Source organism: Lampris incognitus, chromosome 8 (genome assembly GCF_029633865.1).
Source record: "Lampris incognitus isolate fLamInc1 chromosome 8, fLamInc1.hap2, whole genome shotgun sequence".
Taxonomy (NCBI): domain Eukaryota; kingdom Metazoa; phylum Chordata; class Actinopteri; order Lampriformes; family Lampridae; genus Lampris; species Lampris incognitus.
The window spans coordinates 28,654,412-28,682,115 of record NC_079218.1 but is presented as its reverse complement, the minus strand read 5'-3'; the positions used below and the strand labels follow the sequence as shown (position 1 = coordinate 28,682,115).

Below are 27,704 nucleotides of genomic sequence, written 5' to 3'. Positions count from 1 at the left end.
GATGAGCCAACTGAATGGTGTGCCGGGATGGTAGTGGCACCCAAGCGCACTGGGAGGGTGCGAATCTGCTCAGACCTCACCAAACTTAACAAGTCAGTTCAGAGAGAACAACACCCACTCCCCGCCGTGGAACAAACGCGTGGACAACTTGCCAGAGCCAAAGTGTTTTCCAAATCGGATGCCAATTCTGGGTTTTGGCAAATACCTCTATCAAAAGCATCCTCCTTGTTGACAACCTTCATAACACCATTTGGGAGGTTTTGTTACAACAGACTGTGCTTTGGAATATCTTCGGCACCAGAGCACTTCCAAAAGAGAATGTCACAGATCCTCGATGGCCTTGACGGAGTGCTCTGCCAGATGGACGATGTGCTAATTTTCAGAGTCACACAAGCAGAACATGACAGACGGCTTCATGCAGCTCTGACACGACTCCAGGATGCAGGTGTCACACTTAATGAAAGTCTGAATTTTCCAAGTCCACAATCAAGTTTCTGGGGCAGATTGTGGGAGCCTCAGGAGTGAGTGCAGATTCCAAGAAGGTGACAGCAGTGGCCGGACATATATATGGATATATATACCAAGTCCAGTTGCACTTGATTCAACTCCTTTGGAAAACCCTTGGTTCCACTTCTAGGTTCCAGGAACCTTGACGATCTCCCACCATGTATACAACGACTGCAGATGAGGCTCATGAGATTCTCGTACACTATATCACATGTGCCTGGCAAGAAAATTGCAACAGAAGATGTTTTGTCAAGATCGCCAATTAACAGCACACCTGGCCAGCAAAAGGAAGAGGAAATTGACTTGTATGTTCACGCAGTCATGACCAACCTGCCAGCCACTGAAAAATGGATCACAGAGATCCAGACACACCAGGACAGTGACATTGCCCTCAGTCAGATCAAGAAATATTACACAGAGGGGTGGCCGGATAAGCACATAGTGCCGCACATAATCCAGCCATACCTGCCATTCTCAGGCGAGTTAACAGTGCAAAATGGACTGCTATTGAAAGGCAGTAGAATTGTGATACCAGAATCACTCCGATCTGACATGATGTGTAAACTGCATGAGGTGACAGCTAGGAGTCACAAAATGCCGAGAGAGGACTAAACAGGCAGTGTGGTGGCCGGGCTTAAGCAAGCAGCTACAAAAAGAAATAGAAAGATGTGATGTGTGTGCATGTGAAAGAACAAATTTCAAAGAGACTATGATACCTACAGAGTTCCCAGAGAGGCCCTGGTCAAAGGTAGGGGCTGATCCTTTCCAGAAGGGGAACAAACAGTACTTGTTGATTGTTGATTACTTCTCCAGGTTCTTTGAAGCAGCACCACTCACATCCACAAGGTCTGAGGCAGTCATGGAACACTGCAAGTCGATATATGCCCGACATGGGATTCCACAGGAGATGCGAACAGATGACGGGCCACAATTTACGTCTGATGTTTTCCGCAAATTCTCACGGGACTTGAGTTTCACTCATGTTACATCCAGCCTCCAGTTTCCACAGAGCAACGGGGAGGCCGAGCAAGCTGTCAGAACTGTCAAAAGTCTGCTCAACAAGTCAAGTGACCCATATCTGGCACTCATGGCGTACAGAGCCACTCCGTTAGCCAATAGATACAGCCCCACACCCCCACCGAGCTCCTGATGGAGAGGAGAATCAGAACTCTTGTCTCTGTCATCCCAACTCAGCTGAGCCCCAGGTGGGCTAACATGGAAAAGCTGAAACAGACCGAACAGATCTACTGACAGAAACAACAGAGACACTTTAATGTGAGACACAGGGACCATGATCTACCAGGTCTGCACCCAGGTGACCACGTCTGGGTAAAAGACACCACTGAGAGAGGAACAGTAGTGTCTGCAGCGGACACGCCTAGATCCTACCATGTCGAGATGCCTGGGGGTACCCTGCAGAGGAACAGGGTTCATCTTTCAACTACCCCTGTGGCACCTTCAACACCCACTGATCCACCGGAGACAGTTTAGGTAACAAACACCACGCCTGCCGAACCTGCCAGAGCACGGTACACACCTGTCGACCAGAGTCAGCCAAGCCCAGTACCTGAGAGACGATATCCTTTAAGAGTGAAACAGCCTCCAGGGTACTTTAAGGACTTAAGGATTTTGTGAGGAGGTAGATAGGTGGATTGATTGACAAAAAGGTTGTTATTTTTTTAAACAAAATGCAGGGAAACTGAGTTTCTGTAAAGTAGCGAGAAAGATAAGCTACTCTTAATTACAATATGTATTTATAGTGGTTATTTCATGCAAACTGAATGTATGTTTAACAAACAAAACAGGAGTGATTCAAGTTTTGTCTTGCACTGGCAGTTTGACATTAAGGGTGACATTTAAGGTAATGTTCAGGACAGGGTAATGTTTTCTCATGCCTTGACACTGAGTTGTTGGTTAAAGCAAAAAAAAGTGTTCCCACAGAAAAGGATTCCTACTCAGAAAGGGGGATGTAGTATCAGGTGATATCTAGGTAGGAACCTTTCTGTGTGGTATGTTGTGGGCAGGGGGAGTTGTTAATAAACGGACCGTCACTTGACGGTTGAGACCATAGACATATAAAGAGTAGACGCCGCATTCGCTGTTGGGGCGCGAGAAATACGGCCGCCATCTTGGACCGGTCATCCTACGAGTTGCCTAGCAGCAGAATACACGACTGAGAAAGATGCCAGAACACTGTTCAGCATATTCCTGCTCCAATCGACGGACCGTCGAAAACAGGGCTCGGGGGATTACTTTTCACAAGTAAGATTGAACATCACTATTGGCTGTATTTTGTGAATATATTATTACTGTACTGTATTTATGTCCAACTGCGAAATCGTAGCCAGCTAGCTAGGCTATGCTCAGTGCCGGTGTTCACCCGGCTATGAACTGAGACTTTATAAGTCATATTCCATAACACTGACTTTACAACTGACAAAATAATGCTATTTTACAAATAAAACAATATTAACGTTACTGGTATTATATTGACCAGCGAATTTTACACAGGTGGCACAGACTGTATTATTCACATGTAATCCATCCTAACAACAGTAAGATAGGGGAGAACCGGGCCGAAAGTAACACGCCGTGAAATTAGCACAGAGCTTTTTTCGAAGGAAACAAAACAGGACGTGATGCAATTAAGTCAGTGTGTGTGTGTGTTTATAAGACCTCTCCCTTCTCCCAAAAAATTGGCGCGATACGCAGTTATTTAAAAAAAGTTATAGAGCGAAAGCTGTCCTGTGATGTGTGCCGTGCGAGCCTTGTCAGAGATGCTGTCCCATCATCATTTGACGAGAGCTACCTGCCACCTTCTAGCCCTGAAACACAACGGCGGGCGGCCTAGTGATTCCATCACAAGGCACAGTGAAGGTTTGATTTCATTATCTTGTTTTAAAAAATATTTTTGTAGAGCCGAAGGAACGGAGAAGACCGTAGGTTCACACAATACGTGTCCACCACATTTTAATCTTTGTATATTAAAGTTGCTTTGTTCTTTGTTCTTATTTTCTCTGTTCTGTAAAGTGTCTTTGAGCACTGTGTAAAGCGCTATATAAATATAATGTATTATTATAAGGTGCTGAGAGCTGCAGAGAGGGTGATTCGCCAAGCTGCAACAAAGCAAACTCCAAAGCTGTCTACAGTCACCCACATCGTCTGAGAGGAGATTGGCACGGAGGATGTTTTTCTGCTTGGGGAACACATTGAGGAGACACAGTTTGGCATCGACAACCACCACTACAACTTGTTGTCTTTGGTTGTGTCTGTGTTTCTCAAGATAAGGTTGCACCACATTGCAAAACTCACCTCTCTTGACCTGCAGAAAGGGAGCACGAGAAAGAAACTCTGCAAAACAGTTCTCTTTCAAGGGTTTTAGGGGTTTCATGTCAAACTTTAATTAGCAACTTTTATTTTTTCCCCTACATTGTTATGCTACATTGTTTATATATTTATCTCTCTTTAAAATATATATGTATATCTGTATTTATTTTTTATTATTACATCATACTATTGGATATTATTACAGTATTATACCACTTTATTATACACACACACACACACACACTGTATACTTCCTACCCTCACATGTAAATATTTTGTGCTGTTGTCAGTGTTTACGTTTGTCCATTGTGTGTAATGTACAGGTCACCTATGTAAGCAACTTTGTACATGTGTAAATATGTTTTGGGGCGGGGATTTATATATATTTTCATTTTCTCTGATATATAACATATATTGTTGTTATATATACTGTAGATATATAATGTGTTCATATATTGTTTATATATTTATATAGCCTAATCATATATTGTTTCTTCAACTTATTAAAATAGCTGACTTTACTGCCACTATCTGCTTCTGCCTCTCTATCATATTTTAGCGTGTGTGTGTGTGTGTATATATATATTTATAGTGAGTGTTTTGCTAAATACCGTATTGTTCCGAATATAAGACGACCTTGATTATAAGACGACCCCCCCCTTTTTTCAAGACTCATTTTTGGAAAAATACTTTTTGAAGAGCAAATATTGGTTTTATAAAGAAAAACATTATATTTGAAAATAATGATAATAAAAACACATTGAATAAAACAAGATAGTCTGTTTAACAGCTTTTAAATAAAATTATGTTTTCAATATATTTTAGATGAAATTGTCACATTTAAATAAAAAAAATGTAAATACATTTGTAAATGAATGACTTATGGTATTTAAATAGTATACAAATGAAAATAAACTGTAGTCTATTGAGACTATCCATCTCATAGTGAAAAATAACCATTTCAACATTTCAATAACTGCATTAACCATCGAAGTGGTCTAATTTTAGAACGGTCTTGAAAATCTGACTGAGTGAGAATGTATATTGACATTCAAAAGTCTAGACCTCGAATGTAAGACGACCCCCACTTTTTCATACGTATTTCCAGGGTAAAAACCCCGTCTTATATTCAGAACAATACGGTAGCTACCTATCATACATCACATATATCATATATCAGAATATTCTATTACTGTTAAGCCAACTATGAATATTAAAATACGTCAAACCATGTGTCCTGTATCATAGCTACATGTATGACGTTTTCAGCAACAAAAAAGGCGTGGAAATCAGTTTGGTATTCAGCGAGTTATGATTGATTAACTGCGCTGACAGTTCATTGCGCCTGCCAAACACATTACACTGAGTGGAGCGGGTGACCGGTCCAAGATGGCGGCCCCACGGCTCGTCAGCGCCAATAGGCAGTAGCGGTCGATGCGGCGTCTGCTCTTTATATATAGTCTATGGTTGAGACTGGACGCCTCGTGTGTCATGTCAGGTTATTTACGTTGACTAGAAAAGATAACATCTGATAACAGAATAATCTTCTCTGGGAATGCGCTGATTTCTTCCTTCATGTTTTAGTGAAAAGCTTCATGGGCATAGCAACAGTAACTAAGGGGGCGGGACTTTGTGTTGAGATATGACACCAGCGTATTTGTATGACTATGTGTTACTGTGTACTATTATTTTGTTTACGACTTTGTTTGTCCACAAGTGGGCGGTGTTGCGCTTGCATGCGCGGATTGATTACGTCACTGAGACGCCGTTCATTTTTCTTCATCTCCCCAAACTACCGAATAAACGGAAGCTGCATTTTTTCCCTACAGCAGAAGTTCGGTAGTCAGTACGATTCTTTATAACGGTTTAATAATCCACTTCATCTGCGCAGAGATAGACATAAAGTATTAGTCTAGTCTTCTAACAGGTTATGGGCCCAGATAACGTTGGATTATTTAGTAGTTTGATAAAAGAAGTACACGAAGTGGGATAACCTCGGATGGCGGGATGCGCGCAGGTTATCACGGAGTAGCAAGTTAGCAAGTGTGAAGCTAGTTAGCATCGAGAGAGGCTATCGGGAAGCTAACGGAACGCTAAGCTAAGCTAACGCTACCTAGGGAGATGGAGCGGAAGAAGAGCAGGTGGCCCACATTCAATTGACAGGCCGATGAGTATGAACTGTGGGAAGAGCGAATGCTCTGTTGCATGCATGGTGTGGGGCTGAAAACCACCATTCTTACCGAGCCCGTGGGACCTTTGACAGCGGAAGAGCAGGCCCTAGACGAGGAGCGGAACGCGGACGCCTACTGCGCATTTGCGCCTTTATTGGACAACACAAGCTTGGGACTGATCTTCAGAGAAACGAAGAACAACGGTAGAGAGAGTCTACGGGTGTTGCGGGAACATTACATTGGTAAGGGCAGACCCCGGATTGTCACTCTGTATGTAACATTGACTGGGCTAAAGAAAGCTGATAATGAGACGATAACCGAATACATTATCCGAGCTGAACAAATCATTACGGCTCTCAAAGGGGCGGGAGAAGCACCGAGTGAGGGACTAATGATGGCCATGGTGATGAGGGGGTTACCTGAGAGATATAAGCCATTCACTCTAATGGTGACACATGGCGACAGTGAGTTGACATTGGGATAATTTAAGGCCAAATTGAGAAACTTTGAGGCGGCAGAAGATGTAGCTAATGCTACAGCATCGGACGAGACGTCCGAGAGGGTGATGAAGGCCCACGCAGCGCCTAACAAAAAGCCAGTGAAACGCTGTGAGGGAGATGATGAACAAACGGTGTGCTGGCGATGCGGTGACAAAGGCCATCGGAAATCGGACTGTTCACGCAGCGTGTGGTGCAGCTTCTGCCGGGTCAAGGGTCACACGGACAAAGTGTGCGAGAAGAAGGACCGCGCTGATGGAGCCAGGTGTGCACGCGAGCAAGGTGGCGGCGGCGGTGGTGGTCACGGAGCAGGTCGAGGTCAGGGACCGGGGAATGCTGCGGAAGAAGAGAACTACATCTTCAGAGTGCAGGCTGGAGAGACCAGCTCAGCAGGACCAGGACGACGGCAACAGTTCAAACCAGGATTGATTGTGGACTGTGGGGCTTCTTCCCACATAGTCAATGATAAGAAGAAGTTCAAGAGCTTTGACAGCTCGTTCGAGCCAGAGAAACACTGCATGGAGCTGGCGGACGGTAAGCGCACCTTTGGTGTGGTGCAGGGCAGGGGAGATGCTACGGTATGTCTGCTCGACAGTGAGGGGCGACGGTGTAGAGTGACACTGCGGAACGCACTATATATTCCATCGTACCCCCAAGAGCTCTTCTCTGTGAAGTCTGCGACAGCACACGGAGCGAGTGTGTTCTTCGAAGAGGGCAGAGATGCCCTGATGTCACCGGATGGTACCAGGTTTGACATTTTTGTACAGGGGAAAATGTACTATTTGCAAACTGAATGTGTTGTTGAAAAGTGCCATGTGAGCCATGATATAGAAACTTGGCATGAGATAATGGGCCACTGCAACTATGACGATATCATAAAGCTACAGGATATCACTGATGGTATGCATATAAAGGGTAAAGTGTGTAAACCTGACAAAGAGTGTGCAGTATGCATAGAAGGGAAGTTTACCCAAAACAGGAACAGGAAATCTACAGACAAAGCCAAGACACCACTGGAGTTGGTAAACACGGATTTAGCCGGTCCTGTGGCAAACGAGTCCATTAATGGTTTCAGGTACATGCAATCATTTACAGATGTGTGCACAGGGGCAGTGTGTGTTTATTTCTTAAAAACAAAGAGTGACACAGTGCAAGCGACCGAGAAATTTCTGGCAGATGTAGCTCCCTATGGGACAGTGAAATGCATAAGGTCAGATAATGGAACTGAGTTTACAGGCAAGGAGTTTCAAACCCTGTTGAGACGGAACAAAATAAGATATGAGACGTCCTGCCCATACTCTCCCCATCAAAATGGCGTTGCAGAGAGAGAAGGACGCACACTATTCGAGATGGCAAGGTGTATGCTAATAGATAGTGGTCTACCAAAGAGCCTCTGGCATTATGCTGTACAGGAGGCAGCCCACACCAGAAACAGATGCTTCAACAAGCACACAGGCACTACGCCATACACGGCAATGACAGGAAAAAAGTGCAACATGGCTAGAATGCAAAAGTTCGGGACAGAATGCTATGCTTACCAGCAGGACAAGGGACAGTTAGATTCTAGATGTGAGAGGGGGCGTTTTGTAGGACACGACAAGAACAGCCCGGCCTACCTAGTCTACTACCCTGACCAAGCGAAAGTACAGAAACACAGACTAGTTAAATTTGTACACAAGGCAACTAGTGAAAATGAGACTCAGACACCAGGTCTGCACCCAGAAGACTGGGTAAGAGAGAGAAAGTCTGTTGAGACAGCTGCAACTCAGCCTAGAGTACAGAAAAATGTACAGACTGGCGGTACACAGTCAGCACCCGAGGATGATGACGAGGAGCACCCAAGGGTGACGTCACAAGCCTCAGCCAGTGGGAGGTACCCCCAAAGGGAACGCAACCCTCCGAGATACCTGATTGACTATAGTCAGGGCGACAGTGATGACAGCTCACTCACTACTAAAGATTATGCATACAGGGCAGTGTGCGGTGTCCCTCTGACCTTTAAAGAGGCCATGGAATCGCCAGAATCAGAAAAGTGGTCCAGGGCAATGGACGAGGAAATGGAGTCTCTAAGAGACAACAAAACATTCACCCTTACGAAATTGCCAGAGGGCAAGAAAACAGTGGGAGGAAGGTGGGTGTATTCGATAAAGACAGATATAGACGGACACGACAAGTACAAGGCTAGATTTGTAGCAAAGGGATATAGCCAGAGAGCTGGGGTGGATTATGGGGAGACATTTTCGCCAACAGCCAACCTAACAAGTGTTCGAGTGCTTCTACAGAAGGCGGCTCAGTATGACTTGATTTTACACCAGATGGATGTAAAGACGGCCTATCTTCATGCCCCCATAGACTATGACATATACATGGAACAACCTGAGGGTTATATTGAGAAGGGAGAAAAACTAGTGTGTAAACTAGAGAAGTCAATCTACGGCCTCAAGCAGTCTGGCCGCAGTGGGAATTTACTGTTACACGAGTGTTTGATAGGTGATGGTTTTACACAAAACCAATCAGACCATTGTGTGTACTCCAAGGAGTCAAAGGAAGGGAAAACGATCATTATAACCTGGGTAGATGATCTTATCATAGCATCAAGCAGCACAGAGATGCTGAGTAAAGTGAAAAAGATGCTGTCCACAAAATTCAGGATGAAAGCTCTGGGCAGGTTAAAGTGCTTTCTTGGGATGGACTTCACTCAGTCCGCCAACTGTGTAACAGTTTCACAACAAAGGTACTCTGAGAAAATATTGGCGCGTTTTGATATGCAGGAGTGCAGGGTAAGAGAAACCCCATGTGAGCAGAAATTAGACTACTCAGAAGATGCACCAAAAATGTTAGATGTGAAAAAGTACAGAGAGGTGGTCGGGAGTCTAATATACTTAGCTACATGTACACGTCCAGATTTATATTTTGTTGTGAGCAAGCTATCTCAGCATTTTGCAGAGCCTACTGAAGAGCAATGGGTAACAGTAAAACATGTGTTTCGTTACCTTAAGGGCACCACAGACAAACAGCTCTGTTACAGGAAGAGCGACGAGAAGCTTGGCTTACAGGCATATAGTGATGCCGACTGGGCTTCAGATACTGCGGATAGACGCAGCACATCAGGTTACTGTGTGAGCATGAGCAGGGGAAGTGCACTTATCTCTTGGAAAGCCAAGAAACAAGCTACTGAGGCACTTTCTACGTGCAAGGCGGAGTATATGGCTCTGGCTTTAGCTATCCAGGAATGTATTTATGTTGAACAGTTACTGGGAGGTATTGATTCATATGAATATAAGAGAACAGTGGTTTATGAGGACAACCAGGGGACAATAGCTTTAGCGAAGAACCCGGTGTGTAGGCAACGCTGCAAACATGTGGATATCAAATACCACTTTATAAGGTCTACCATAAAAGGGGAAAGGATGTCATTGGTGTATTGCCCTACAGACGAAATGGTTGCGGATGTAATGACGAAGCCCGCATCCAAGGTAAAACTGAAGACATTTGCTAAGGCAATGTTTGGTGTGTGAAATGTGAGTGGTATGGGTTATACCAAGTTTTATTTTTATTTTTTATTTTTGTTCTATGATAAGAAAAGGTATACAGTAAGCTCATGATTCATAAGTGGGAGTGTTGAGATATGACACTAGCGTATTTGTATGACTATGTGTTACTGTGTACTATTATTTTGTTTACGACTTTGTTTGTCCACAAGTGGGCGGTGTTGCGCTTGCATGCGCGGATTGATTACGTCACTGAGACGCCGTTCATTTTTCTTCATCTCCCCAAACTACCGAATAAACGGAGGCTGCATTTTTCCCTACAGCAGAAGTTCGGTAGTCAGTACGATTCTTTATAACGGTTTAATAATCCACTTCATCTGCGCAGAGATAGACATAAAGTATTAGTCTAGTCTTCTAACACTTTGCGAAAGGTTTCTGGCCAATACCCCGAGCCGTCCCGGTCGCTGCTCCACCCACTCTGCCGACCCGGGGAGCGCCCCGACCGACCAGAGGAGGTGCTAGTGCAGCGACCAGGACAAATACCCACATCCGACTTCCCAGTAGCGCAGTGCTTAGTGTGCGCTTGTCCGGACAGACGTTCACAAGAACGACCTCTCACCGTAACATGTTGGCGCAGGTTATAATTTTCATGTTTTACTGTTCATGTATGATCGGTGAACATAGTGTCGTGGAGACCTGGCATTGTATGGTCGATGTATGTACTACAGAATAAAGTAGCAGTGTGGAAATCCCCATCTCGTTGTCTGTCGACTCTCTGAGCTAATCAGCTATCCCGGGGCTCTTGCTAACTAGCCACATAATGCTAGCTCTGCCCACCTACACCAGCCCAATGCCGAATGTTACAGTACGTATGTATACGTATTGTACATGTAGTAGTGTGATGATGTTGCGCTGTATTATGAACAGGGCATGGTATATTTCGGAGGATGTTGTATGGGTTGAAACACATGCTTTTATTCTGAAAGACACAGGTTAGCGGGTTTCTTTTCAGGGTCCCTGCGTTCACTCAGTGTTGTTAATATGTGTTAGTATTGTAAATGTTTCGTTTCGGTTTTCACATTAAGAGTGAGCACCTTTCTCTGGGAAATCGCGGGGGATGTATCCAAGCGGAGGTAGCGAGCATTTTATTGTGAAATGCACTTTTCTCGTTTCCGCTGGCTTGACTTCCTCTTTGTTTTGGGATTTCTTGGGGAAAGGTGCGAAGTTTCTGTTCGTTACAATTTCGCCGTTTATAGTTGTAAAGATGACGTTAAAATTACTTCAAAACACATGTAAAGTCAGTGTAACGACAGTGTTGTGTTGTAGAAATGCCATTTCAGTTGTTTTTATGCGTAAACCTGCTGTAGAAGTGTGTGGAGGCTTTTGTGTGTTGCAGGGCTGCCATGTGTCTTGTCACGGTAGTGTGTGCTGTTGATACTCGTTGTATGGAGCGTGTAGTGATTGTACTCATGTTACGCAGGCGCGGAATGAGGGCTTGTAAGAAACTCATAATGTGAATATTTCTCTACACACAAATACAGGTATGTAGGTTTATTCATAGTTTTATTATTTTGATAGAAAATACAACGTTAGATTAATTCATTCATGCTTTGCACTGATGTATTTTATTTTTTATTTATTTTGTAATGTTATTGGCAATTGATTGTTCTCTTTGTTTTGGGATTTCTTGGGGAAAGGCGCGGAGTGAGAGCATGTAAGAAACTCAATGTGAATATCTCTACACACAAATACAGGCGCAGAATGAGAGCATATCACATACGCGCATCTCAGGAAAGGCTGTCTTCATTTATGACACAACGCAGTCAGACCCACTACATACATACATACATACAGAGACTCCTTCCGTTTTAGTTAGATAATAATATTATGATAATAAAATAATAAATACATGAGGAACAATCTGAAATTACAAAGATCTTGGTGAAAAATTACCTTGACCTTAACACGTGGTCTTGAACTCAAGTGACCTTGAGTATGTCAGGAATTAATCCAGCATCCTAAAAACTTTGAGACACAAGCCAAATATTACCCAAATCTGTCTACTGGTTCAAAAGAGAATTTATCACCTGATTTTGGCTAATTAAGCATGTTAATTAGGACCTCTAATTAAAGAGAACCCCTTGGCAGTCATCTGGGCCAAAAGTGGTGATTTCTGTCAAAAGAGCAAGCCCCATATGGCCTTGTACAGCCTGGACTAAGCATGACATCAGATCTGTTATGGTCTGACGATATGTTGGTGATGTCTTGGTAGCTGAACGATGAGAAAAATCAATGGTTGTGAAAGGCATCATCACAGACATTTAGTAATGTGTCTTTGTAGCGTTAAGAGAGGAGAATGTCTGAATTAATAAAAGTGGAGGCAGCAGTCATCAAGAGTAGAAAAATTAGTCACACAGTAGTAGTGATTTGCTTTTTTTTTGCCAAAAGTTAACATAAAATCTGTATTCTTTGCCATAGGTGGCCCAGTGGTTAGCACTGTCGCCTCACAGCAAGAAGGTCCTGGGTTCGAACCCCAGGCCATCCCAGGTCCTTTCTGTGTGGAGTTTACATGTTCTCCCTGTGTCTGTGTGGGTTTCCTCCGGGTGCTCCGGTTTCCTCCCATCATCAAAAAGACATGTATGTTAGGGTTAATACTCCTGCCTGTGCCCCTGAGCAAGGCAATGGAAAGAAGAACTGGAGTTGGTCCCCAGGTGTTGCACAGCGGCTGCCCACTCCTCCTAGCTACACAGCTAGGGTTAAATGCAGAGAGTGAATTTCATTGTATGCATGTACAAATGACAAAGTGTATTCTATTCTATTCTGTTCTATTCATATTTAAAAATGTGCTAGAGATACTGTAAAATGCAAAGAGGAAATGATAATGTCTTTAGTAGGACTAGATCTGGCCAGAGGATTTATGGGTATGAAAATAGAACAGTTAATGATTGTCAAAAAATGTTGGGAAAGGATTAGAGTATCACATTTAGAATTAATGTTGCATGGCAAAAGAGGTGCTGTATTGACCTTTTTTGGCCTCCATTGTGCACACAGTCTTGCTGGTGAAAGTAGATGTAGACAAACTCTTTGTACAGTAGTCCCCAATATGCAGTTTTTCTGCAACTGGTCTACCATGTGATAAGTGGTCTACAAAGATTGGTTGAGTGACCTTGTGTCGAAGGGTCTCTTTTTTGGATTCAGTGCCTTTGTTGAGATGTCTGTACTAATATATTATGGGAAATGAAAAATACAAAGTGACAGCAAGTTTTCACCGACTTGTATGTAGTGAGATTTTTAATGCGGGTTCACTTTTTGTTTTGCTTCTGCAGTAAATATATTAATACCTTTACATCCTCTTTGGCCCAAGAGTTTGGACAATAATTCACAGACACAGTAAAGTAAAAATATATTTGCTTTGAAAAGAGCAAGATAATTTGGAGAATCCTGGAACAAGACTTCCTCTGTTGGTCACTTGTGTCTACAGCTTTGCCTCGGTGCTGCATATTGGCACCAGTGGGAGAGGAAATAACCGTGTTTACTGAATGATTTACAGTGCAAACTTGACTAATGTAATAAAATGGGTACAACTTTTAGACGTGCGCCAAAAAAGATTGCCAAAACATGAAATTTTCATTGCTTTATACTATCACATCAAATGCCTCTAATAGCAAATAAGATGCAGATGAATTAAGTTTGCTTTGATTTTTAACCTGCAGGAAGGATCTGGAAATCGGCCAGAACTCATTTGAATGGCATCTGGGGTTTACAGTGTGGGAGATTTGTGTAACAAGGATGTTCGGACTAGCTGGGGAGGAAAAAAGAAAACAAGTTGATTTTATTTTTCAACTGTTAAATTCAGGTAACAGTTAGGCCACAGTTTAACAAGTAACAGTATTAATATTAGATGTACAGAAACAGAGAGCAGCGATATGCATTTCTTTAGAGTTAGCAGCAAGGATAATCCAGCCAGATAATCCAGGATGATCCAGCCTAGTGAGGTGCTGTACTTTCTATTACCACAAGATTACCATTTGTTACGGTGCTGCAGTCTTCTCCTTCATTAATCCCATATTTCAGGAAAAAAACATTGATAACTTAATGGCATACGGTTCTGCACAATCATGACTGGTGAGTTATGGATCACATGGTGGCACGGTGGCCCAGTGGTTAGTACTGTTGCCACACAGCAAGAGGGTCCTGGGTTCAAACCCCAGGCCGCCCCCGGTCCTTTCTGTGTGGAGTTCGCATGTTCTCCCCGTGTCTGCATGGGTTTCTTCCAGGTGCTCCGGTTTCCTCCCACCATCAAAAAGACATGCATGTTGTTAGGTTAATACTCCTGTCTGTGTCCCTGACCAAGGCGATGGAAAGAAGAACTGGAGTTGGTCCCCAGGCGCTGCAGCTGCCCACTGCTCCTATACAATAGGATGGGTTAAATGCAGAAGACAAATTTCATTGTAACGTATGACAAAATAACGTGGCTTTCTTTTTTTCATTTAATGTAATTTCATTCTTTTCACATGGGGCATTCCTGTTCAGCATACACAGTATAGGCAGCAAGTTGGTGATTGAAATACGGAATGTGTTTTTTTTTCATGAAATGATGAGGCTTGAAAATCTTAAAAAAAAAAAAAAACGCAATTCCTAACAAAAAAGTCGGCAGTAGGTTTAATGAGGCAAGAAAAACGACCAGGATATCAGCCAGTTAGCGCCTTAATCATTTTAAGATGATAATATGCCCATTCATTTTTTAACCTGGCCCTTATAGAAATTAATTGTGTGTGTGTGTGTGTGTGTGCTTCAAAGTATTCTTATTATGTTAGGATTGTTCATAACGGGAATTCTGTGACTATTTTAACGAGTATGTGAGTCAATCTACTTTAAATTCATAAATTAGGCAAATATCACGCCCTGGCTAACCGGGAGCTCTGATATTCGGCGACCATAATGCCTTGCGAACAAAAACGTTATACGGTAAGATTGGCCGCAAGTAGGAAATCGAGTTATGTTTCCCGCTATGCGCAACGAGTGGAGCCCGGGTTCCGTTGAAGGCATATGAACCATTTGAGGGTTTTGATGAAGATGGCACATACAGCGATCGGAAGACGTCTATTTTCATGGCATACATTGGGAAATAATCGCTATGCCAAAGATACAGTGCCTATCTGGCATTAACCCATGGTGCACTGCGCGAGCACACAAGGAATTAATATAAAGCGCTGCAACGCGTCCCAATGGTGTTACGGCAACTGGCAGCACTCCGGTGCTCTTTGACTCGAGTGTCTTTGCAATGTTGCCTTCCTGACACACCTTTTGTTGTCTCGTCTGCTCCTCTGCAGCCGGCGGCTAGCCCACTATTAGCGGAGTCAGCTAGCTAGCTCAACATTAGCGGCACTGAGCATCCCTGACAGTGACAAAGAAGAGGCGTGTAGCCGCCGTGCTGAGAGTAGATACTTAAAACCTGGAAAGACGAGCACCGGCCATCATCGATCTGCCAGGTAGTTTATATGCCAGAAACTATTCACCAGGTTAAACGTCTCAGTAATCAGGATTGCGGTCATAATCGCGGGTGTGTCACTTGGTGTTTGTAGTGTGTGTCGTATGCGCAGCGGTAATAGTCTGCGGTGATTAGCTAACAAGCTAACGCCAGATCAACTACGATCAAAGATAGCTGTTTAAACGGCGGTTTGTATCGCCGATCGTAGATGTCGAAAGCCATAGTGCGTCGTTGATTTGACTGTCTGTTCATTTAACGTGATGCTGCTCCGTTGCCCATGGTTGTTTGAAGCTAGCGGGCTCTCAGTTTTGTTTGTTCGTTTGTTTGTTTTTTGTCACATAACGTCTAAGTATCTGTTTATTTATGATATAGTATGCCACTGTGTAAATATCACACGCCCCGGGCGTCTGCATACATATGTTAGCAAGCTGTGGCATCTCTCTTTTGCAGGATGAGCAACGATGACATGAATCCAGCTGCAGAAGCGCATCCAGTAGAGGATGTGCAAGGGGATGGTCGGTGGATGTCACAGGTTGGTTGTTTAAGCGTCAATGGGGAATCATTCTGTCATAAAATCACCGGAGAAAACGAACTTCCTTTCATTTTAAGACCAGGCTGAACTTGGGCTCTTTATTCAACAGCTTCTTATTCGCGTTGCCCATTCCACCTTAAAAGTGGCGTTATATCGCCTATAGGAGACTCTGTTTAGTCATTTTTCAAAAGACTTCTATAAAGAATACAGTAAAGGTACTCGATTCTCGAATCAAAAGGGAAAAAAAAGAAAGAAAGAAAAAATAAATAGTGACTGTCCAGTTTGCATTTTTGTGTGGAATGTATTTCATAATGTGGAAAATATGTATTAAAAAGATCAGAATAACAAAACATGGCATGTTAGACTATAATTAAAAGATCCAATAACATGATTGCGCTTTGATTATTTACCATGGTTCTCCTTCCTAAGTATCACAAAGTAAACAATCTGACACTGGTGTCTCACTCTGTATAACTGACTACCAAAATCCTGAATTGTAAGACATTTTACTCTAGCATTTCTTTATTAGCTCCCTTTGAACTTGTCATGTGGGATTATATTGTCCATAATGCAATGTGATTGCACTTTATGCTTAATTACCATGATTCTTCCTCCCTAATATCAAAAAGTGTCAACCATCTGACACTGTGGTGTCACATTCTATTTAACTGACTACCAAAATCCTGAATTATGAAATATTTTACTGTAGCATTTCTTTAGTAGGACCCTCTGAACATGGCATGTGTGATTATGCGGTCATAATGCAGTGTGATTGCACTTTCTGACATCTTTCTTAGTTATAAAGTGTAACACCACAGTGTCGGATTGTTGAAACTTTGTGATATTGAGGAGGAAGAACCATGGTAATAAGCAGAAAGTACAATCCATCCATCCATCCATTATCCAAACCATATCCAAACCACTTATCCTGCTCTCAGGGTCGCGGGATGCTGGAGCCTATCCCAGCAATCATTGGGTGGCAGGTTGGAAGACACCCTGGACAGGCTGCCAGACCATCAGAGGGTCTGACTGCACAGAAATTGAGAAAAAGAGAACACAGAAAAAGAGATTGCACAGAAAGTGCAATCACACTGCATTATGACCGTATAGCCACACATGCCATTTTCAAATGGTCCTAATAAAGAATTGTCACTGTAAATGTTCTTAAAATTCAGGATTTTGGTAGTTATACAGTGTGTCACCATAGTGTCAGATTGTTTAAATCTTTTGATATTTAGGAGGCAGAGCCATTGTTATTAAGCATAAAGTGCAATAACACTGCATTATAACCAGCCATATAATCACAAATAACATTTTCAGAGGGTCCTTATAAAGAAATGCTACAATAATATTTCTTAAAATTCAGGATTTTAGTAGTCAGTTGTACAGAGTGTAACACCACAGTGTCAGATTGTCGAGACATTTTGATATTAAGGAGGAAGAGCCATGGTAATTAAGCCAAAAGTGCAATCACACTGTGTTATGACCATATAATCACGCCATTTTCAGAGGGTCATAATAAAAAAAATTTACAGTAAGATTTTTTTTAAATTCAGGCTTTTGGAAGTTATACAGAGTGTGACACCAGTGTCACATTGTTGAGACTTTATGGTATTAAGGAGGGACAGCCATGGTAATTAAGCAGAAGGTGTAATCACTCTGCATTATGATGGTAAAACCACACAAGCCATGTTCAGAGAGTACTAATTAAAAAGTAGTACAGTAAAATTGCTTAGAATTCAGGATTTTGGTAATCAGTTATACAATGTGACTCCATAGTGTCAGATTGTTGAGACTTTATAAAATTAAGATGGGTGAACCATAGTAATTAAGCAGAAATTACAGGCACACAGCATTATTAGTGTATAACCACACACATCATTTTCAGAGGGTCCTAATAAAGAAATATTCCAATAACATTTCTTAAAATTCAGGCTTTTATTAGTCAGTTATAGGTGTGACACCACTTGGTAGGTGTGACACCACTGTCAGATTTCTGAGACTTATGATATTAAGGAGGAAGAACCATAGTAATTAAGCAGAATGTGTAATCACACTGCATTATAACCATATAATCACACATGCCATGTTCAGAGGGTCATAATAATAAATGCTACAGTATATTTTCTTTAAATTTAGGATTTTGGTAGTCAGTTATATAGCGCGTGACACCACAGTGTCAGATTGTTGAGACTTTGATATGAAGGAGGGACAGCCATTGTAATTAACTGTTTTGATCGAGGACGTTTACTGTAGTCCATAGTCTTGTAAAACGACTAAACATGTTAAATCGTTCTCCATGGAGAAGGACTAAACAGAATCCCCCATCGGTGACATACTGTCATTTTTAAGGTGGAACGGAAAATTCGACTAAGCTGTTGAATAAGAGGCCAAGTCCCGCCTCATCAAGCATACAGCCTATCTCTCATTTTAAACATACATTATCAAGTAGTTCTATTTCTTGATAGAAAACAAAATGTGTGGTATATGTCTCGCTGACCTCTAAGTTATTATTTTTTTCCTTAAATGTTTACAAACATCAAAGTTTAAAACAAACATTACCAAACATTGTACATCCTCAAAAGCTGATATAAGTGTCACATGCTTCAAGTCCTCAATTCAGATGCTACTAGATTGTGGCGGGGGGGAGGAGGGGGGCTCACTGCGTTTTTGTGGAATCAGAGCTGGTAATGAGGAGGAGGTGTTTCAACACAGATAGACAGGATAGACAGGAAATTACTGTTGATGCAGCAGGACAAATCTCCAGCTATCTTCCCTGGGTAAACCATTCTGACATTTCTGTAGCACTGATGCAAATGCTGAGCATGCATTTCTGGTGATAACACCAGTATATTTGATTGGCAATAGGGTGTTTGTTTTAAATGAGTAAAATCAGGAAAGAATATTAAGCTTCTGTTATAGGTTTAGCATGGCACCTTGTCAAAATGATGGCTGTTGGAGATGGTTACATTCTGGATAGTGACTGGGATGGTTTCTCTCTCTTTAGAACTAAGTACTGGCAAAGTTAACAATATTTCACAAATTTAGCACTGATCATTTTTTAGACATAATAATCGAACCCTTCAGCACAAGATAAACGATATAGATGCAGTGGGCCACATGTACTGTATGCAGGAGAAAGCTGTTGTGGACATTGTTTTTTTAGCTTTATGACTAATGGCTACAATTAGGTCGCCAGCTAGTAGTTTTTTCTATGTCTCGTGTTTACCTTGTACCAAGAATTGACATATGGGACCATAAACATCCTAAGATTTGGAATTTCTTTCCAAACTTTGCCCTTTTTCTTCTCAAGGGGTACCTCTTGGTAGGTCATTAGCCGAGACACGTCTTTACTTAATCCGCCAAAGCGGATAGGACTAGGAAGACTTTCCTTAAGCTTGCCTTATTCCAATCTTTCTATTAGATGCCAGACGTTTCTTGTGCTGTGCTTTGATGAACTCATCTGGCTCCCAAGGTCATATAAGCATTTGTTTCATGCAGAATTTAACAGCACAAAACTCACAATTGAAGCCTGAGTTTACACTTGATGCTTGGAAACCAATATTTCATTAAAGTTTATTAATTTGATTTGAGAGAGTCCATTATTGCTACTTAATTCATTAGTACTGCAGTGTAATGAGAGACATGCATGCGCTGGATTGTGTTTATAATGCATGCATACACTAAACTAAAACTAATGATGTTTTGCTTTGTGCTAGCTTTGCATTAGTTTTTGTTATCAAAACATTTCCTCCATGAATCATATATGCAATTCAATTTGTAATTCTAGAATTAACTACATGTAATCAGTTTAATTGCAACATGTTTTTTTTAGCAACACTGGTGCATTATGATCTAAATGTGGTCCTGGCATCAGACTGAAACTGTTCCCTCCGACTCATTGTAATCAAATTATTGCATTATAAGTTCTATAATGGCATGAGTTAAACAAGTATTGAACATAGGCTCTGCTGTAACAAGATTTGCTTTGCAGCATACAAGATTTGTGCAGGAGTGTAAGGATGCAGAACCAGATGTACTGTTTGTGGGAGACTCCATGGTACAGCTTATGCAGCAATATGAGGTGAGAGATATAGGTGACTTTTTACACTCACTTTTTTAATGTTCACAGTGTTCCGCAAGATTAAAGTTGCAGACCGTCATTATAAACTTTCCCCAAATGTAGCTAAAAAGGGAGACAATCAACTCTATTTGACTGAGGCCAGTAACACCATGTCACAAAGTTCTAGGTGGATTTGCATGTATCCTGAGAACTTGTTATCCTTTGCTCTGCCACTTACATGTACATACAGATGAAAAATTAAAGGAAAAACCTGAATGCTTGACCCCCTACAGTGAGGGGGTCCGGGGACTTTGTTACACTGTGGGGGGCATTTTCCTGGCATGGTTTGGGTCCACTTGTCCCCTTAGAGGGAAGGGTCACTGCAAATCACTACAAAGTTATTCTGAGTGATCACCTTTACCCTATGATGAAACATTTCTATCCTGATGGGAGTGGTCTCTTCCAGGTTGATAATGCCCCCCATCCACAGGACACGAGGGGTCACTGAATGGTTTGGAGTATGAAAATGACTTAAATCATATGCTAAGGCCTTCACAGTCACCAGCTCTCAACTTAATCAAACACCTATGGGAGATTTTGGACCAACATGTTAGACAGCGCTCTCCACCACCACCACCACCACCATCAAAACACCAAATGAGGGAATGTCTTTTGGAAGAATGGTGCTCCATCCCTTCAGTAGAGTTCAGAGACTTGTAGAATCTATGACAAGGAGGATTGAAGCTGTTCTGGAGGCTCATGGTGGCCCAACACCTTACTAAGACACTTTATGTTGTTTTTTCCTTAAATCTGTTCCCTTTCTGTATGTGGTTGCTCTTATCACGTATATTGTAGAGTAATTCAAAGAAGGCATACAGCACCTGAAACTTGGAATGAGTATTCAGTGACTATACTGAATGTCCCTTCCTTTTGAAGTTATTGTTTTTTTTCTTGAGCTCACTGTGTCATAGAAATACATGCTAGCCATTTTCCCAAGATGTATGCGTTTGTCTGGAAAAAGCTACACCATTGAGTAAGGCAGAGAATCAATTTTGGAATGCTGCAACTGTCTTCTAGCTTTAATACTTTTTAAAAAATGGTTCGCCATTGACGTGCAGATCCTTACAAATTTATGAAAACCTTTTGTATTTATGATGGAGCCCATGCAGTGCTGTCATCTTCCTGCTTAGAATTGCTCATGTTTTCCACTTTTGTAACCACTTTTGAGGAAAGCCAAATGAAATGCTGATTTATGTTTTACTGTCTACAGATCTGGAGGGAGTTGTTCTCACCTCTTCATGCGCTCAACTTTGGCATTGGGGGGGACACCACTTGTAATGTACTGTGGAGGCTGCAGAATGGAGAACTAGAGAACATCCGACCCAAGGTGAGCCAAGCTTGCCCGGTCTCTGAGACAAGACAGTCTAGGCGAGATAAGACATTCAGCTGATATAAAGAAACTGAGTGACACTAGGTCCTACAATTGGGCATTGACCATAAACTTTATTTTAACAAATAGTAGCAACACCAGGCCCAAGGAAATAACTCTAAAGTTCTATTTATAAGAAAAATTACATCAATTTGGATAATTCTGTTTTCTGTATACATCTGTTGTATTGGGCACATATTCCTATGTAAGTACAGCTCAAATCAACCAACTGTGTCTTGCATGGTTTTAATATTGTCTTCCGTAATCTTATTCAAGATTATTCTAGAATCATTCCAAAATTTATTTTTGGGGGGGGGGGCAGACAGACAGACAGACAGACAGATAGTCAGATAGACAGAAAAACAGACAAAGCCTTGCAATACCAAGAGTTGAGCAAAACCACTCCCCTCACTCAACTGGTCCTGACACTCAGTTCACTAACAAACACTTAACACTTCACAGCCTCAGGACCAGAATATCAGAATCCATCAAATTATAACTCAACAAAAACTAAATTACTTATCGGGACACACAAACTAAAAACCAACATAAAATGCAATGCTATCTGGCCCTAAAAAGACAGTACACTGTGGCAGAATATCTGCGCACAGTGACACAACACTGAGAACCACCTTGACGAAGTACAGACTCAGTGAGCACGGCCTGGCCGTAGAAAAAGGCCGACAAAGACAAACATGGCTGCCGGCAGAAGAGAGGCTGTGCCCACACTGCAACATGGGAGAGGTGGAGACAGAGCTGCACTTCATCGTCACCTGTCCTAAGTATAACCAAATTAGTAATCATTAATACCCAAAAATTGAACAGATCCACGCAAACATCAGAAGCCTCCCTGACATCAGCAAATTAGCCATACTCCTGGGAGAGGAGAAGACAAGCTGCAACACAGCAGCTAAATATAGTGTTGCATGTCACAATCTGAGGGACAGTGAGTGAGCCCCCCGTCCACACACCGACACACACACGCCCACCTACACGCACACACACAAACACAGGTTTCTTACTTTTCTCTATTTTTTGTCCTTCTCTTCTTTGTCCTTCAAGTTCAATTAACATTGCACTACTAAATATTGTTAAATTGGTTGGTTGATTGTTTGTTTTTAACAGTACATCAACTTTTTTTGAAATTATTGTTTGTATATTATAAACTGTACTGTACTGTTTTGTACCACCTTGTGCTTTGGCAATACTGTGTAACAGAATATGGTCATACCAATAAAGTCCTATTGAACTGAATTGAATTGAATTGAGAGAGAGTGAGAGAGAGTGAGTGACAGAGAGAGAGAGACCAGTGCTCAGTGAAAGGAATTAGAATAACATAAATGTGTTTGTCTGCTGTCCTGTCTAGGTGGTGGTGGTGTGGGTAGGAACCAACAATCACCAACACACAGTAGAGCAAGTCGCAGGAGGAATTCTTGGTATTGCACAGCTTCTCACCTCCCGCCTCCACAAGGCAAAAATTGTCGTGCTGGTAAGATTGTCTGTGGTATGTCTATTAAGCTTGAAGGGAATCCTTTGACATTCTAAATTTTCAAGTCCCAGCACCTGCCATGACCACTGCTAACATTGAAATGCAACACACTGACGAGAGATGAACAAAATTTGATTCACAGGGTAATCATTTAATCAAAAGTTTACCCAGTCAGATAAAGCCAGGGCAAAAAATATGATCACCAGTTGGAGTAAAACCCGTCCTTCCATCTAACATATTTTCCAAAGCAGTGCCTCTGCAAATTCCCTGGGCACCAGCTGTGACCATCGCTGTAATGCCACTCAGCTTCACTTGAGGTTTCAATTTATTTTCAGCTTTGAGCTCATTTATGTAGAGGAAAATTAATGGAATACCGATTGTCTCGTTCCCCATTAAACCAGTTGGTCACACCTGCATTAGGCTGTTTTTACCATTTGATACAGCCTTGTGGAATAATAGCCAGCTAACAGATAGTTCCCAAGATAGAAACTGCTATCAAATCTTCAACCTAGATTAGAACCATTTCAATTAGCCTGTGCATCAAATTTCTACAAGGCGTAGCTCAAAGACACATTATACAAGATTGCCCTTGTCAGTGCAGGCAAATGAGAAATCTTTAAAAAAAAAAAGTGTCTCCACCCATTATTTACTTTCACTTTCAAATTTGGGGTGCACATGGTTATGGACACCCGATATCATCCAGGTCACATAACTGACATAAGCCAGCAAAGGCGGCGCTTCGAGTCAGCGTTGACTATAACCAGCAGCGGCTGCAAAAAAAAAAAGGCCTCTGAACAAAACATGGCAGATTGGGTGATAAGAGTTCCACTCACAAACAGTGAGCTAGTTTGAATGTGAATCTTGCAGCAAATATGTTCACGTTTTTATAAAAAGTCTCTTACCCAAAGGGACTGAGAATTTTTGACACATTTGGCCACTGAAATGTTTACTCATCAGTCGACTCATTCTCCGCCATGTGGGCTGGTGTTTTGATGATCTCGGTCACTTGCCACCATTTCACAGCAAGCAGGGAATGAGCATGCTGACAGACAGGCCCATTTAAAATCAAATACTGACTCCACCCGGCTGTTACGTCAGTGCCCAAACAAGACCCCGGGAAAGAATGCTGCTTAGCGCGGTATATCTGTTCTCTCACTGAGTGAACAGTCTCGTTTCGTGTAATGTAACACATTCACACTAGTGCTACAGAGAAAGAAGCACGACTTTAATTGAGTCTGTGATAGATGTTGCTGGTCACTCATTGGCAGCAGTAGCCAGTGCTAAACTATGCAGCTCTGGGATGGTAGCATCATGGAGGCCAAATTTCATACTGGCAAGCTGTTGGGCTATACCCTTAAATGGGCAACAGCACACTTCACACAAGTTACAGGATGCAAACTCGAGTTTGTGGCTAGTTATTAGCTGTGCCCATTGGTCTCTGTAGGAATATTCAGTGATTTCCCCGATCTGCAGCGAGAACTACAAACAAGGTGTAGCAGCAACTGTCGCTTGTGTGCCATCAGCTTAGCAGTAAACTGTTCCTACCCTCGCAAAAATGGCATCCTCAAACCCAAGCTAATGCAGACAATGTAATGTATTACAAACTGCATCAAACTATATTGGAACACTGTTCTACTGTAATATTGGCTGTAGAATTGGTAGATTGTCCAACTGAAGCATCACCACATTGTAATTATGTTTCTGTCTTTATCTTGTTTGAGTTGGAACGTGTTTGCTGCTGGGACAAAACGGTGTTTGTCCTACCCGGTCAGAAATTCCAACAGTGGTATATGGAGAGCATCTCCAACCATGATAAAGATGTCAGTTAGTATCGTGTAACCTGATTCCATGGTTCAGTTGACTAAAATAGTGTATTTATTAATTGAGAAAAATCCCAGATTTCAATTTAAACAAGTTGGTTCAAGTAAAATGAAAAATAATGAAGCCATTTTCTTCTCATGCGGCAAGGATGTTTTAAGAAAGTAACCGACTTAAATTCAGAATGTCAGGATAACCCTTTGTTTTCCACACTGACGCAGTGATAAATGTCAGAGTCAAAAATATCTTGTCCATGTCAGGGTTTGTTGCCACGAGGTGAGCAGCCCAACCCACTGCGGGAGAAGAATGCAGCTGTTAATGGATTCCTGCGCTCGTGGCTGCCTCGATTGGGCCAGGCCCAGTTCCTGGAAGTCGGTGGGGAGTTTGTGCACTCTGATGGAACCATCAGCCAACAGGACATGTTTGACTTCCTACACCTGACATCAGCGGGCTACCGCACCGTGGCCAAGCCCCTCAGCGATCTACTTCTGCAGATACTGGAGGAGATGCCAGAGGAGAGAAGGGCATCATTGGTCTGAGGGCATGTGGCTGAACAGTACAGCCAGCCAGAGGCATGCCTCACCTACTGCTGTGGGGGAGGGGAGGGAGAGACATGCCCCTGGTGTCTCTAGGAGAGAGGGCTCACTCATAGGAGGGGACTGAGACATGAAAATAGGGAGGGAGAGAGAGAATAGTCTCCCTGGTATGGGTGGGCCCACAAGAGGGAGTGTGGAATCACATGCATGAATCTCTTCAGGTCAGGGTTGGGAGTGGAGAGGTGCCAAAGAGGGAGAGAGACTACACTTACAGATTTAGACACTGTGACTGCCGTGGTAGCACTAGAAGGTGAGGTCTGACATTTTTGAAGCATAGACACATACAGTATGCTGAGATCCTGGGAGACCACTGTGGCTTACACAGCTTTACTAAAATGCTCTAAAACGTAAAAATGTTCATTGTGCTGACGGAAATCAGGTTTACGAAGACCAACACAGAACACACCAAATCATACATAACAGTGAACAACATACGGAACAAGTCGTCATTTAATTGATGATCACAGTTAGATGTTGGTGTACAAGTAAAGGTCTTTGCAGAGAGTATGCATTATACTCGTATGTATGCCATCACTCGTTAACAGCATTCACACTAGAGTTTTGAGTCTGGCTACTATTTTCATAGAGAAGCTGCTCTGGAGAATTTACATTTGTTCACATTATGCATGGCAGTTGGCAGGAGCATGTTGTGCAAAATTCACCTTACACTTTGACATTAAGACCAATCATGCTCAGTAGTAACCAGAATATTACGATAAAAACATGCAAATTTACCATAGCCCGAATTTTGCCCCAATCTACATTGATGTTCATGCACAGCAGTAGATATGGTAAGCCCAATGACAAAGCCCAAACTTGAATACTTTTTGGTCAAAGACGTATGAATTGAAGTTATATTCCTTTCCGTATACAAATGCAGTCCATAAAAGGCTTCCAGACATTTCACGAGGTCAGTAACCTCTCAACATTTCAGCCGTTTAGCTACCTTCCAAAAATCAGATACCTGCTCTGTTGTGATGTCAACTAAACATACTCGGTGGTATATAAACAAGGCCTGTCAGCTCAGATGTTTTAATGTCTCCATGCGCTGCGTGCACATTACCATGTTTTATTTGATGTGCAATTTATCTTTGCTTACTAAAGGTGCTATCCCCAAGCCATGTCAGGCTACTTGTTACCTCTGCATCATGGCCTGGATCTCTGTTGGCAGAACCAGTGCACTTATTCCAGCGGCTAGATTTACAGTACTGTCACGTTATCTTCAGAACTTCACCTTGCATTGTACATCAGTAAGCGTTAAATTGGTAATTCTCTATTTGCGTGGGACATTATAAATACACACACAATGTCTCGCTAAAGTCGACACGAACAAATTTGACTTACCCTGTACCTGCATAGAAATGCTAAACAAATATGACAACCGTAGACAAAATATTTCTAGCAAAGGTTCTCTCTCCCTCTCCCTCAATGTGTAGATCTTTTAAGATTTTTCTCTTTCTTCCATACTTAAGCACCTCCTAATGCTGTCACCTACCCACTCTTTATCTCTGGTCCTGTTATGTTGTATGTGTAGTAGAACCTCATTCAGCCCCTGTCCCCAGCACCTGCATCCTAGTATATTACATAGTTGTTGAATATTTTTAAAAAGTAAAAGTAGCATCATGGTGAAGATACTGACACATATTGTCTTTATTACACTAAACGCTGTAAAGCTATCACAGGTCATGCAAAGAATGTGAGATATATATATATATATATATATATATATATATATATATATATATATATATGATCTTATACCCATTTCTTCATTGGCACAGGTCTGTTAAATTTGTTGCTGAAATCCTCATTGAGCATCAGCTTATCCAGTATTATTACCATATTACACTGTACACATGCGTGTGCTTTGTTTAAATTTCTGTTACATTGTATGTATTTGTGTGTTTGTGTGTGCCTTAAGTCTTTCTGGGGATAGTTGTGTATCTGTGTCACTTAATTGTGTGACTTGGAAGTGTGAATGTGGCCCCAGCTGTATATAAGTGAAGTTTGAGGAGATGTCCTTGGAAGGGAATTCAGAAAGCGGGAGACTGTATTTGGTGCAATACATTTGGCCCAATGTCACATGCTAACAACGTGAAGCATTCCAATTAAAATCATGGATGTAATTATCTGTTGTGTTCTTTCCTGTTATTCTGAATAAGGGTACACTGTCAGTTATAGTACCTCTTACAAGTAGCAGTAAATGATACACGCAGGTTTTTAGGTTGCACACTGTTCACTTTGCCGGGTTAAAGCCAGAGAAAGGTGTTTACGATATGCCCAATGGAACGAT

At 42.0% G+C, this 27,704-nt stretch overlaps 1 protein-coding gene across 2 annotated transcripts in view; it reads left to right on the top strand.

Annotated features, from left to right (window-relative positions):
• Positions 1 to 27,106, top strand: part of pafah1b2 (platelet-activating factor acetylhydrolase 1b, catalytic subunit 2) — a 39,274-nt gene extending 12,168 nt beyond the window's left edge. The window contains exons 1-6 of one of the 2 annotated variants that reach the window (XM_056285434.1): positions 15,304 to 15,485; positions 15,935 to 16,016; positions 20,011 to 20,100; positions 21,350 to 21,466; positions 22,875 to 22,997; positions 25,076 to 27,106. In XM_056285434.1, the coding sequence (XP_056141409.1) occupies positions 15,936 to 16,016; positions 20,011 to 20,100; positions 21,350 to 21,466; positions 22,875 to 22,997; positions 25,076 to 25,354 (690 nt within the window). In that variant the 5' untranslated portion in view covers positions 15,304 to 15,485; position 15,935 and the 3' untranslated portion in view covers positions 25,355 to 27,106. Of the gene's footprint in view, positions 1 to 15,303; positions 15,486 to 15,934; positions 16,017 to 20,010; positions 20,101 to 21,349; positions 21,467 to 22,874; positions 22,998 to 25,075 lie in introns of those variants that run through there. The other variant, XM_056285435.1, reaches the window with a different exon arrangement.
• The last annotated feature ends 598 nt before the right edge of the window (positions 27,107 to 27,704 follow it).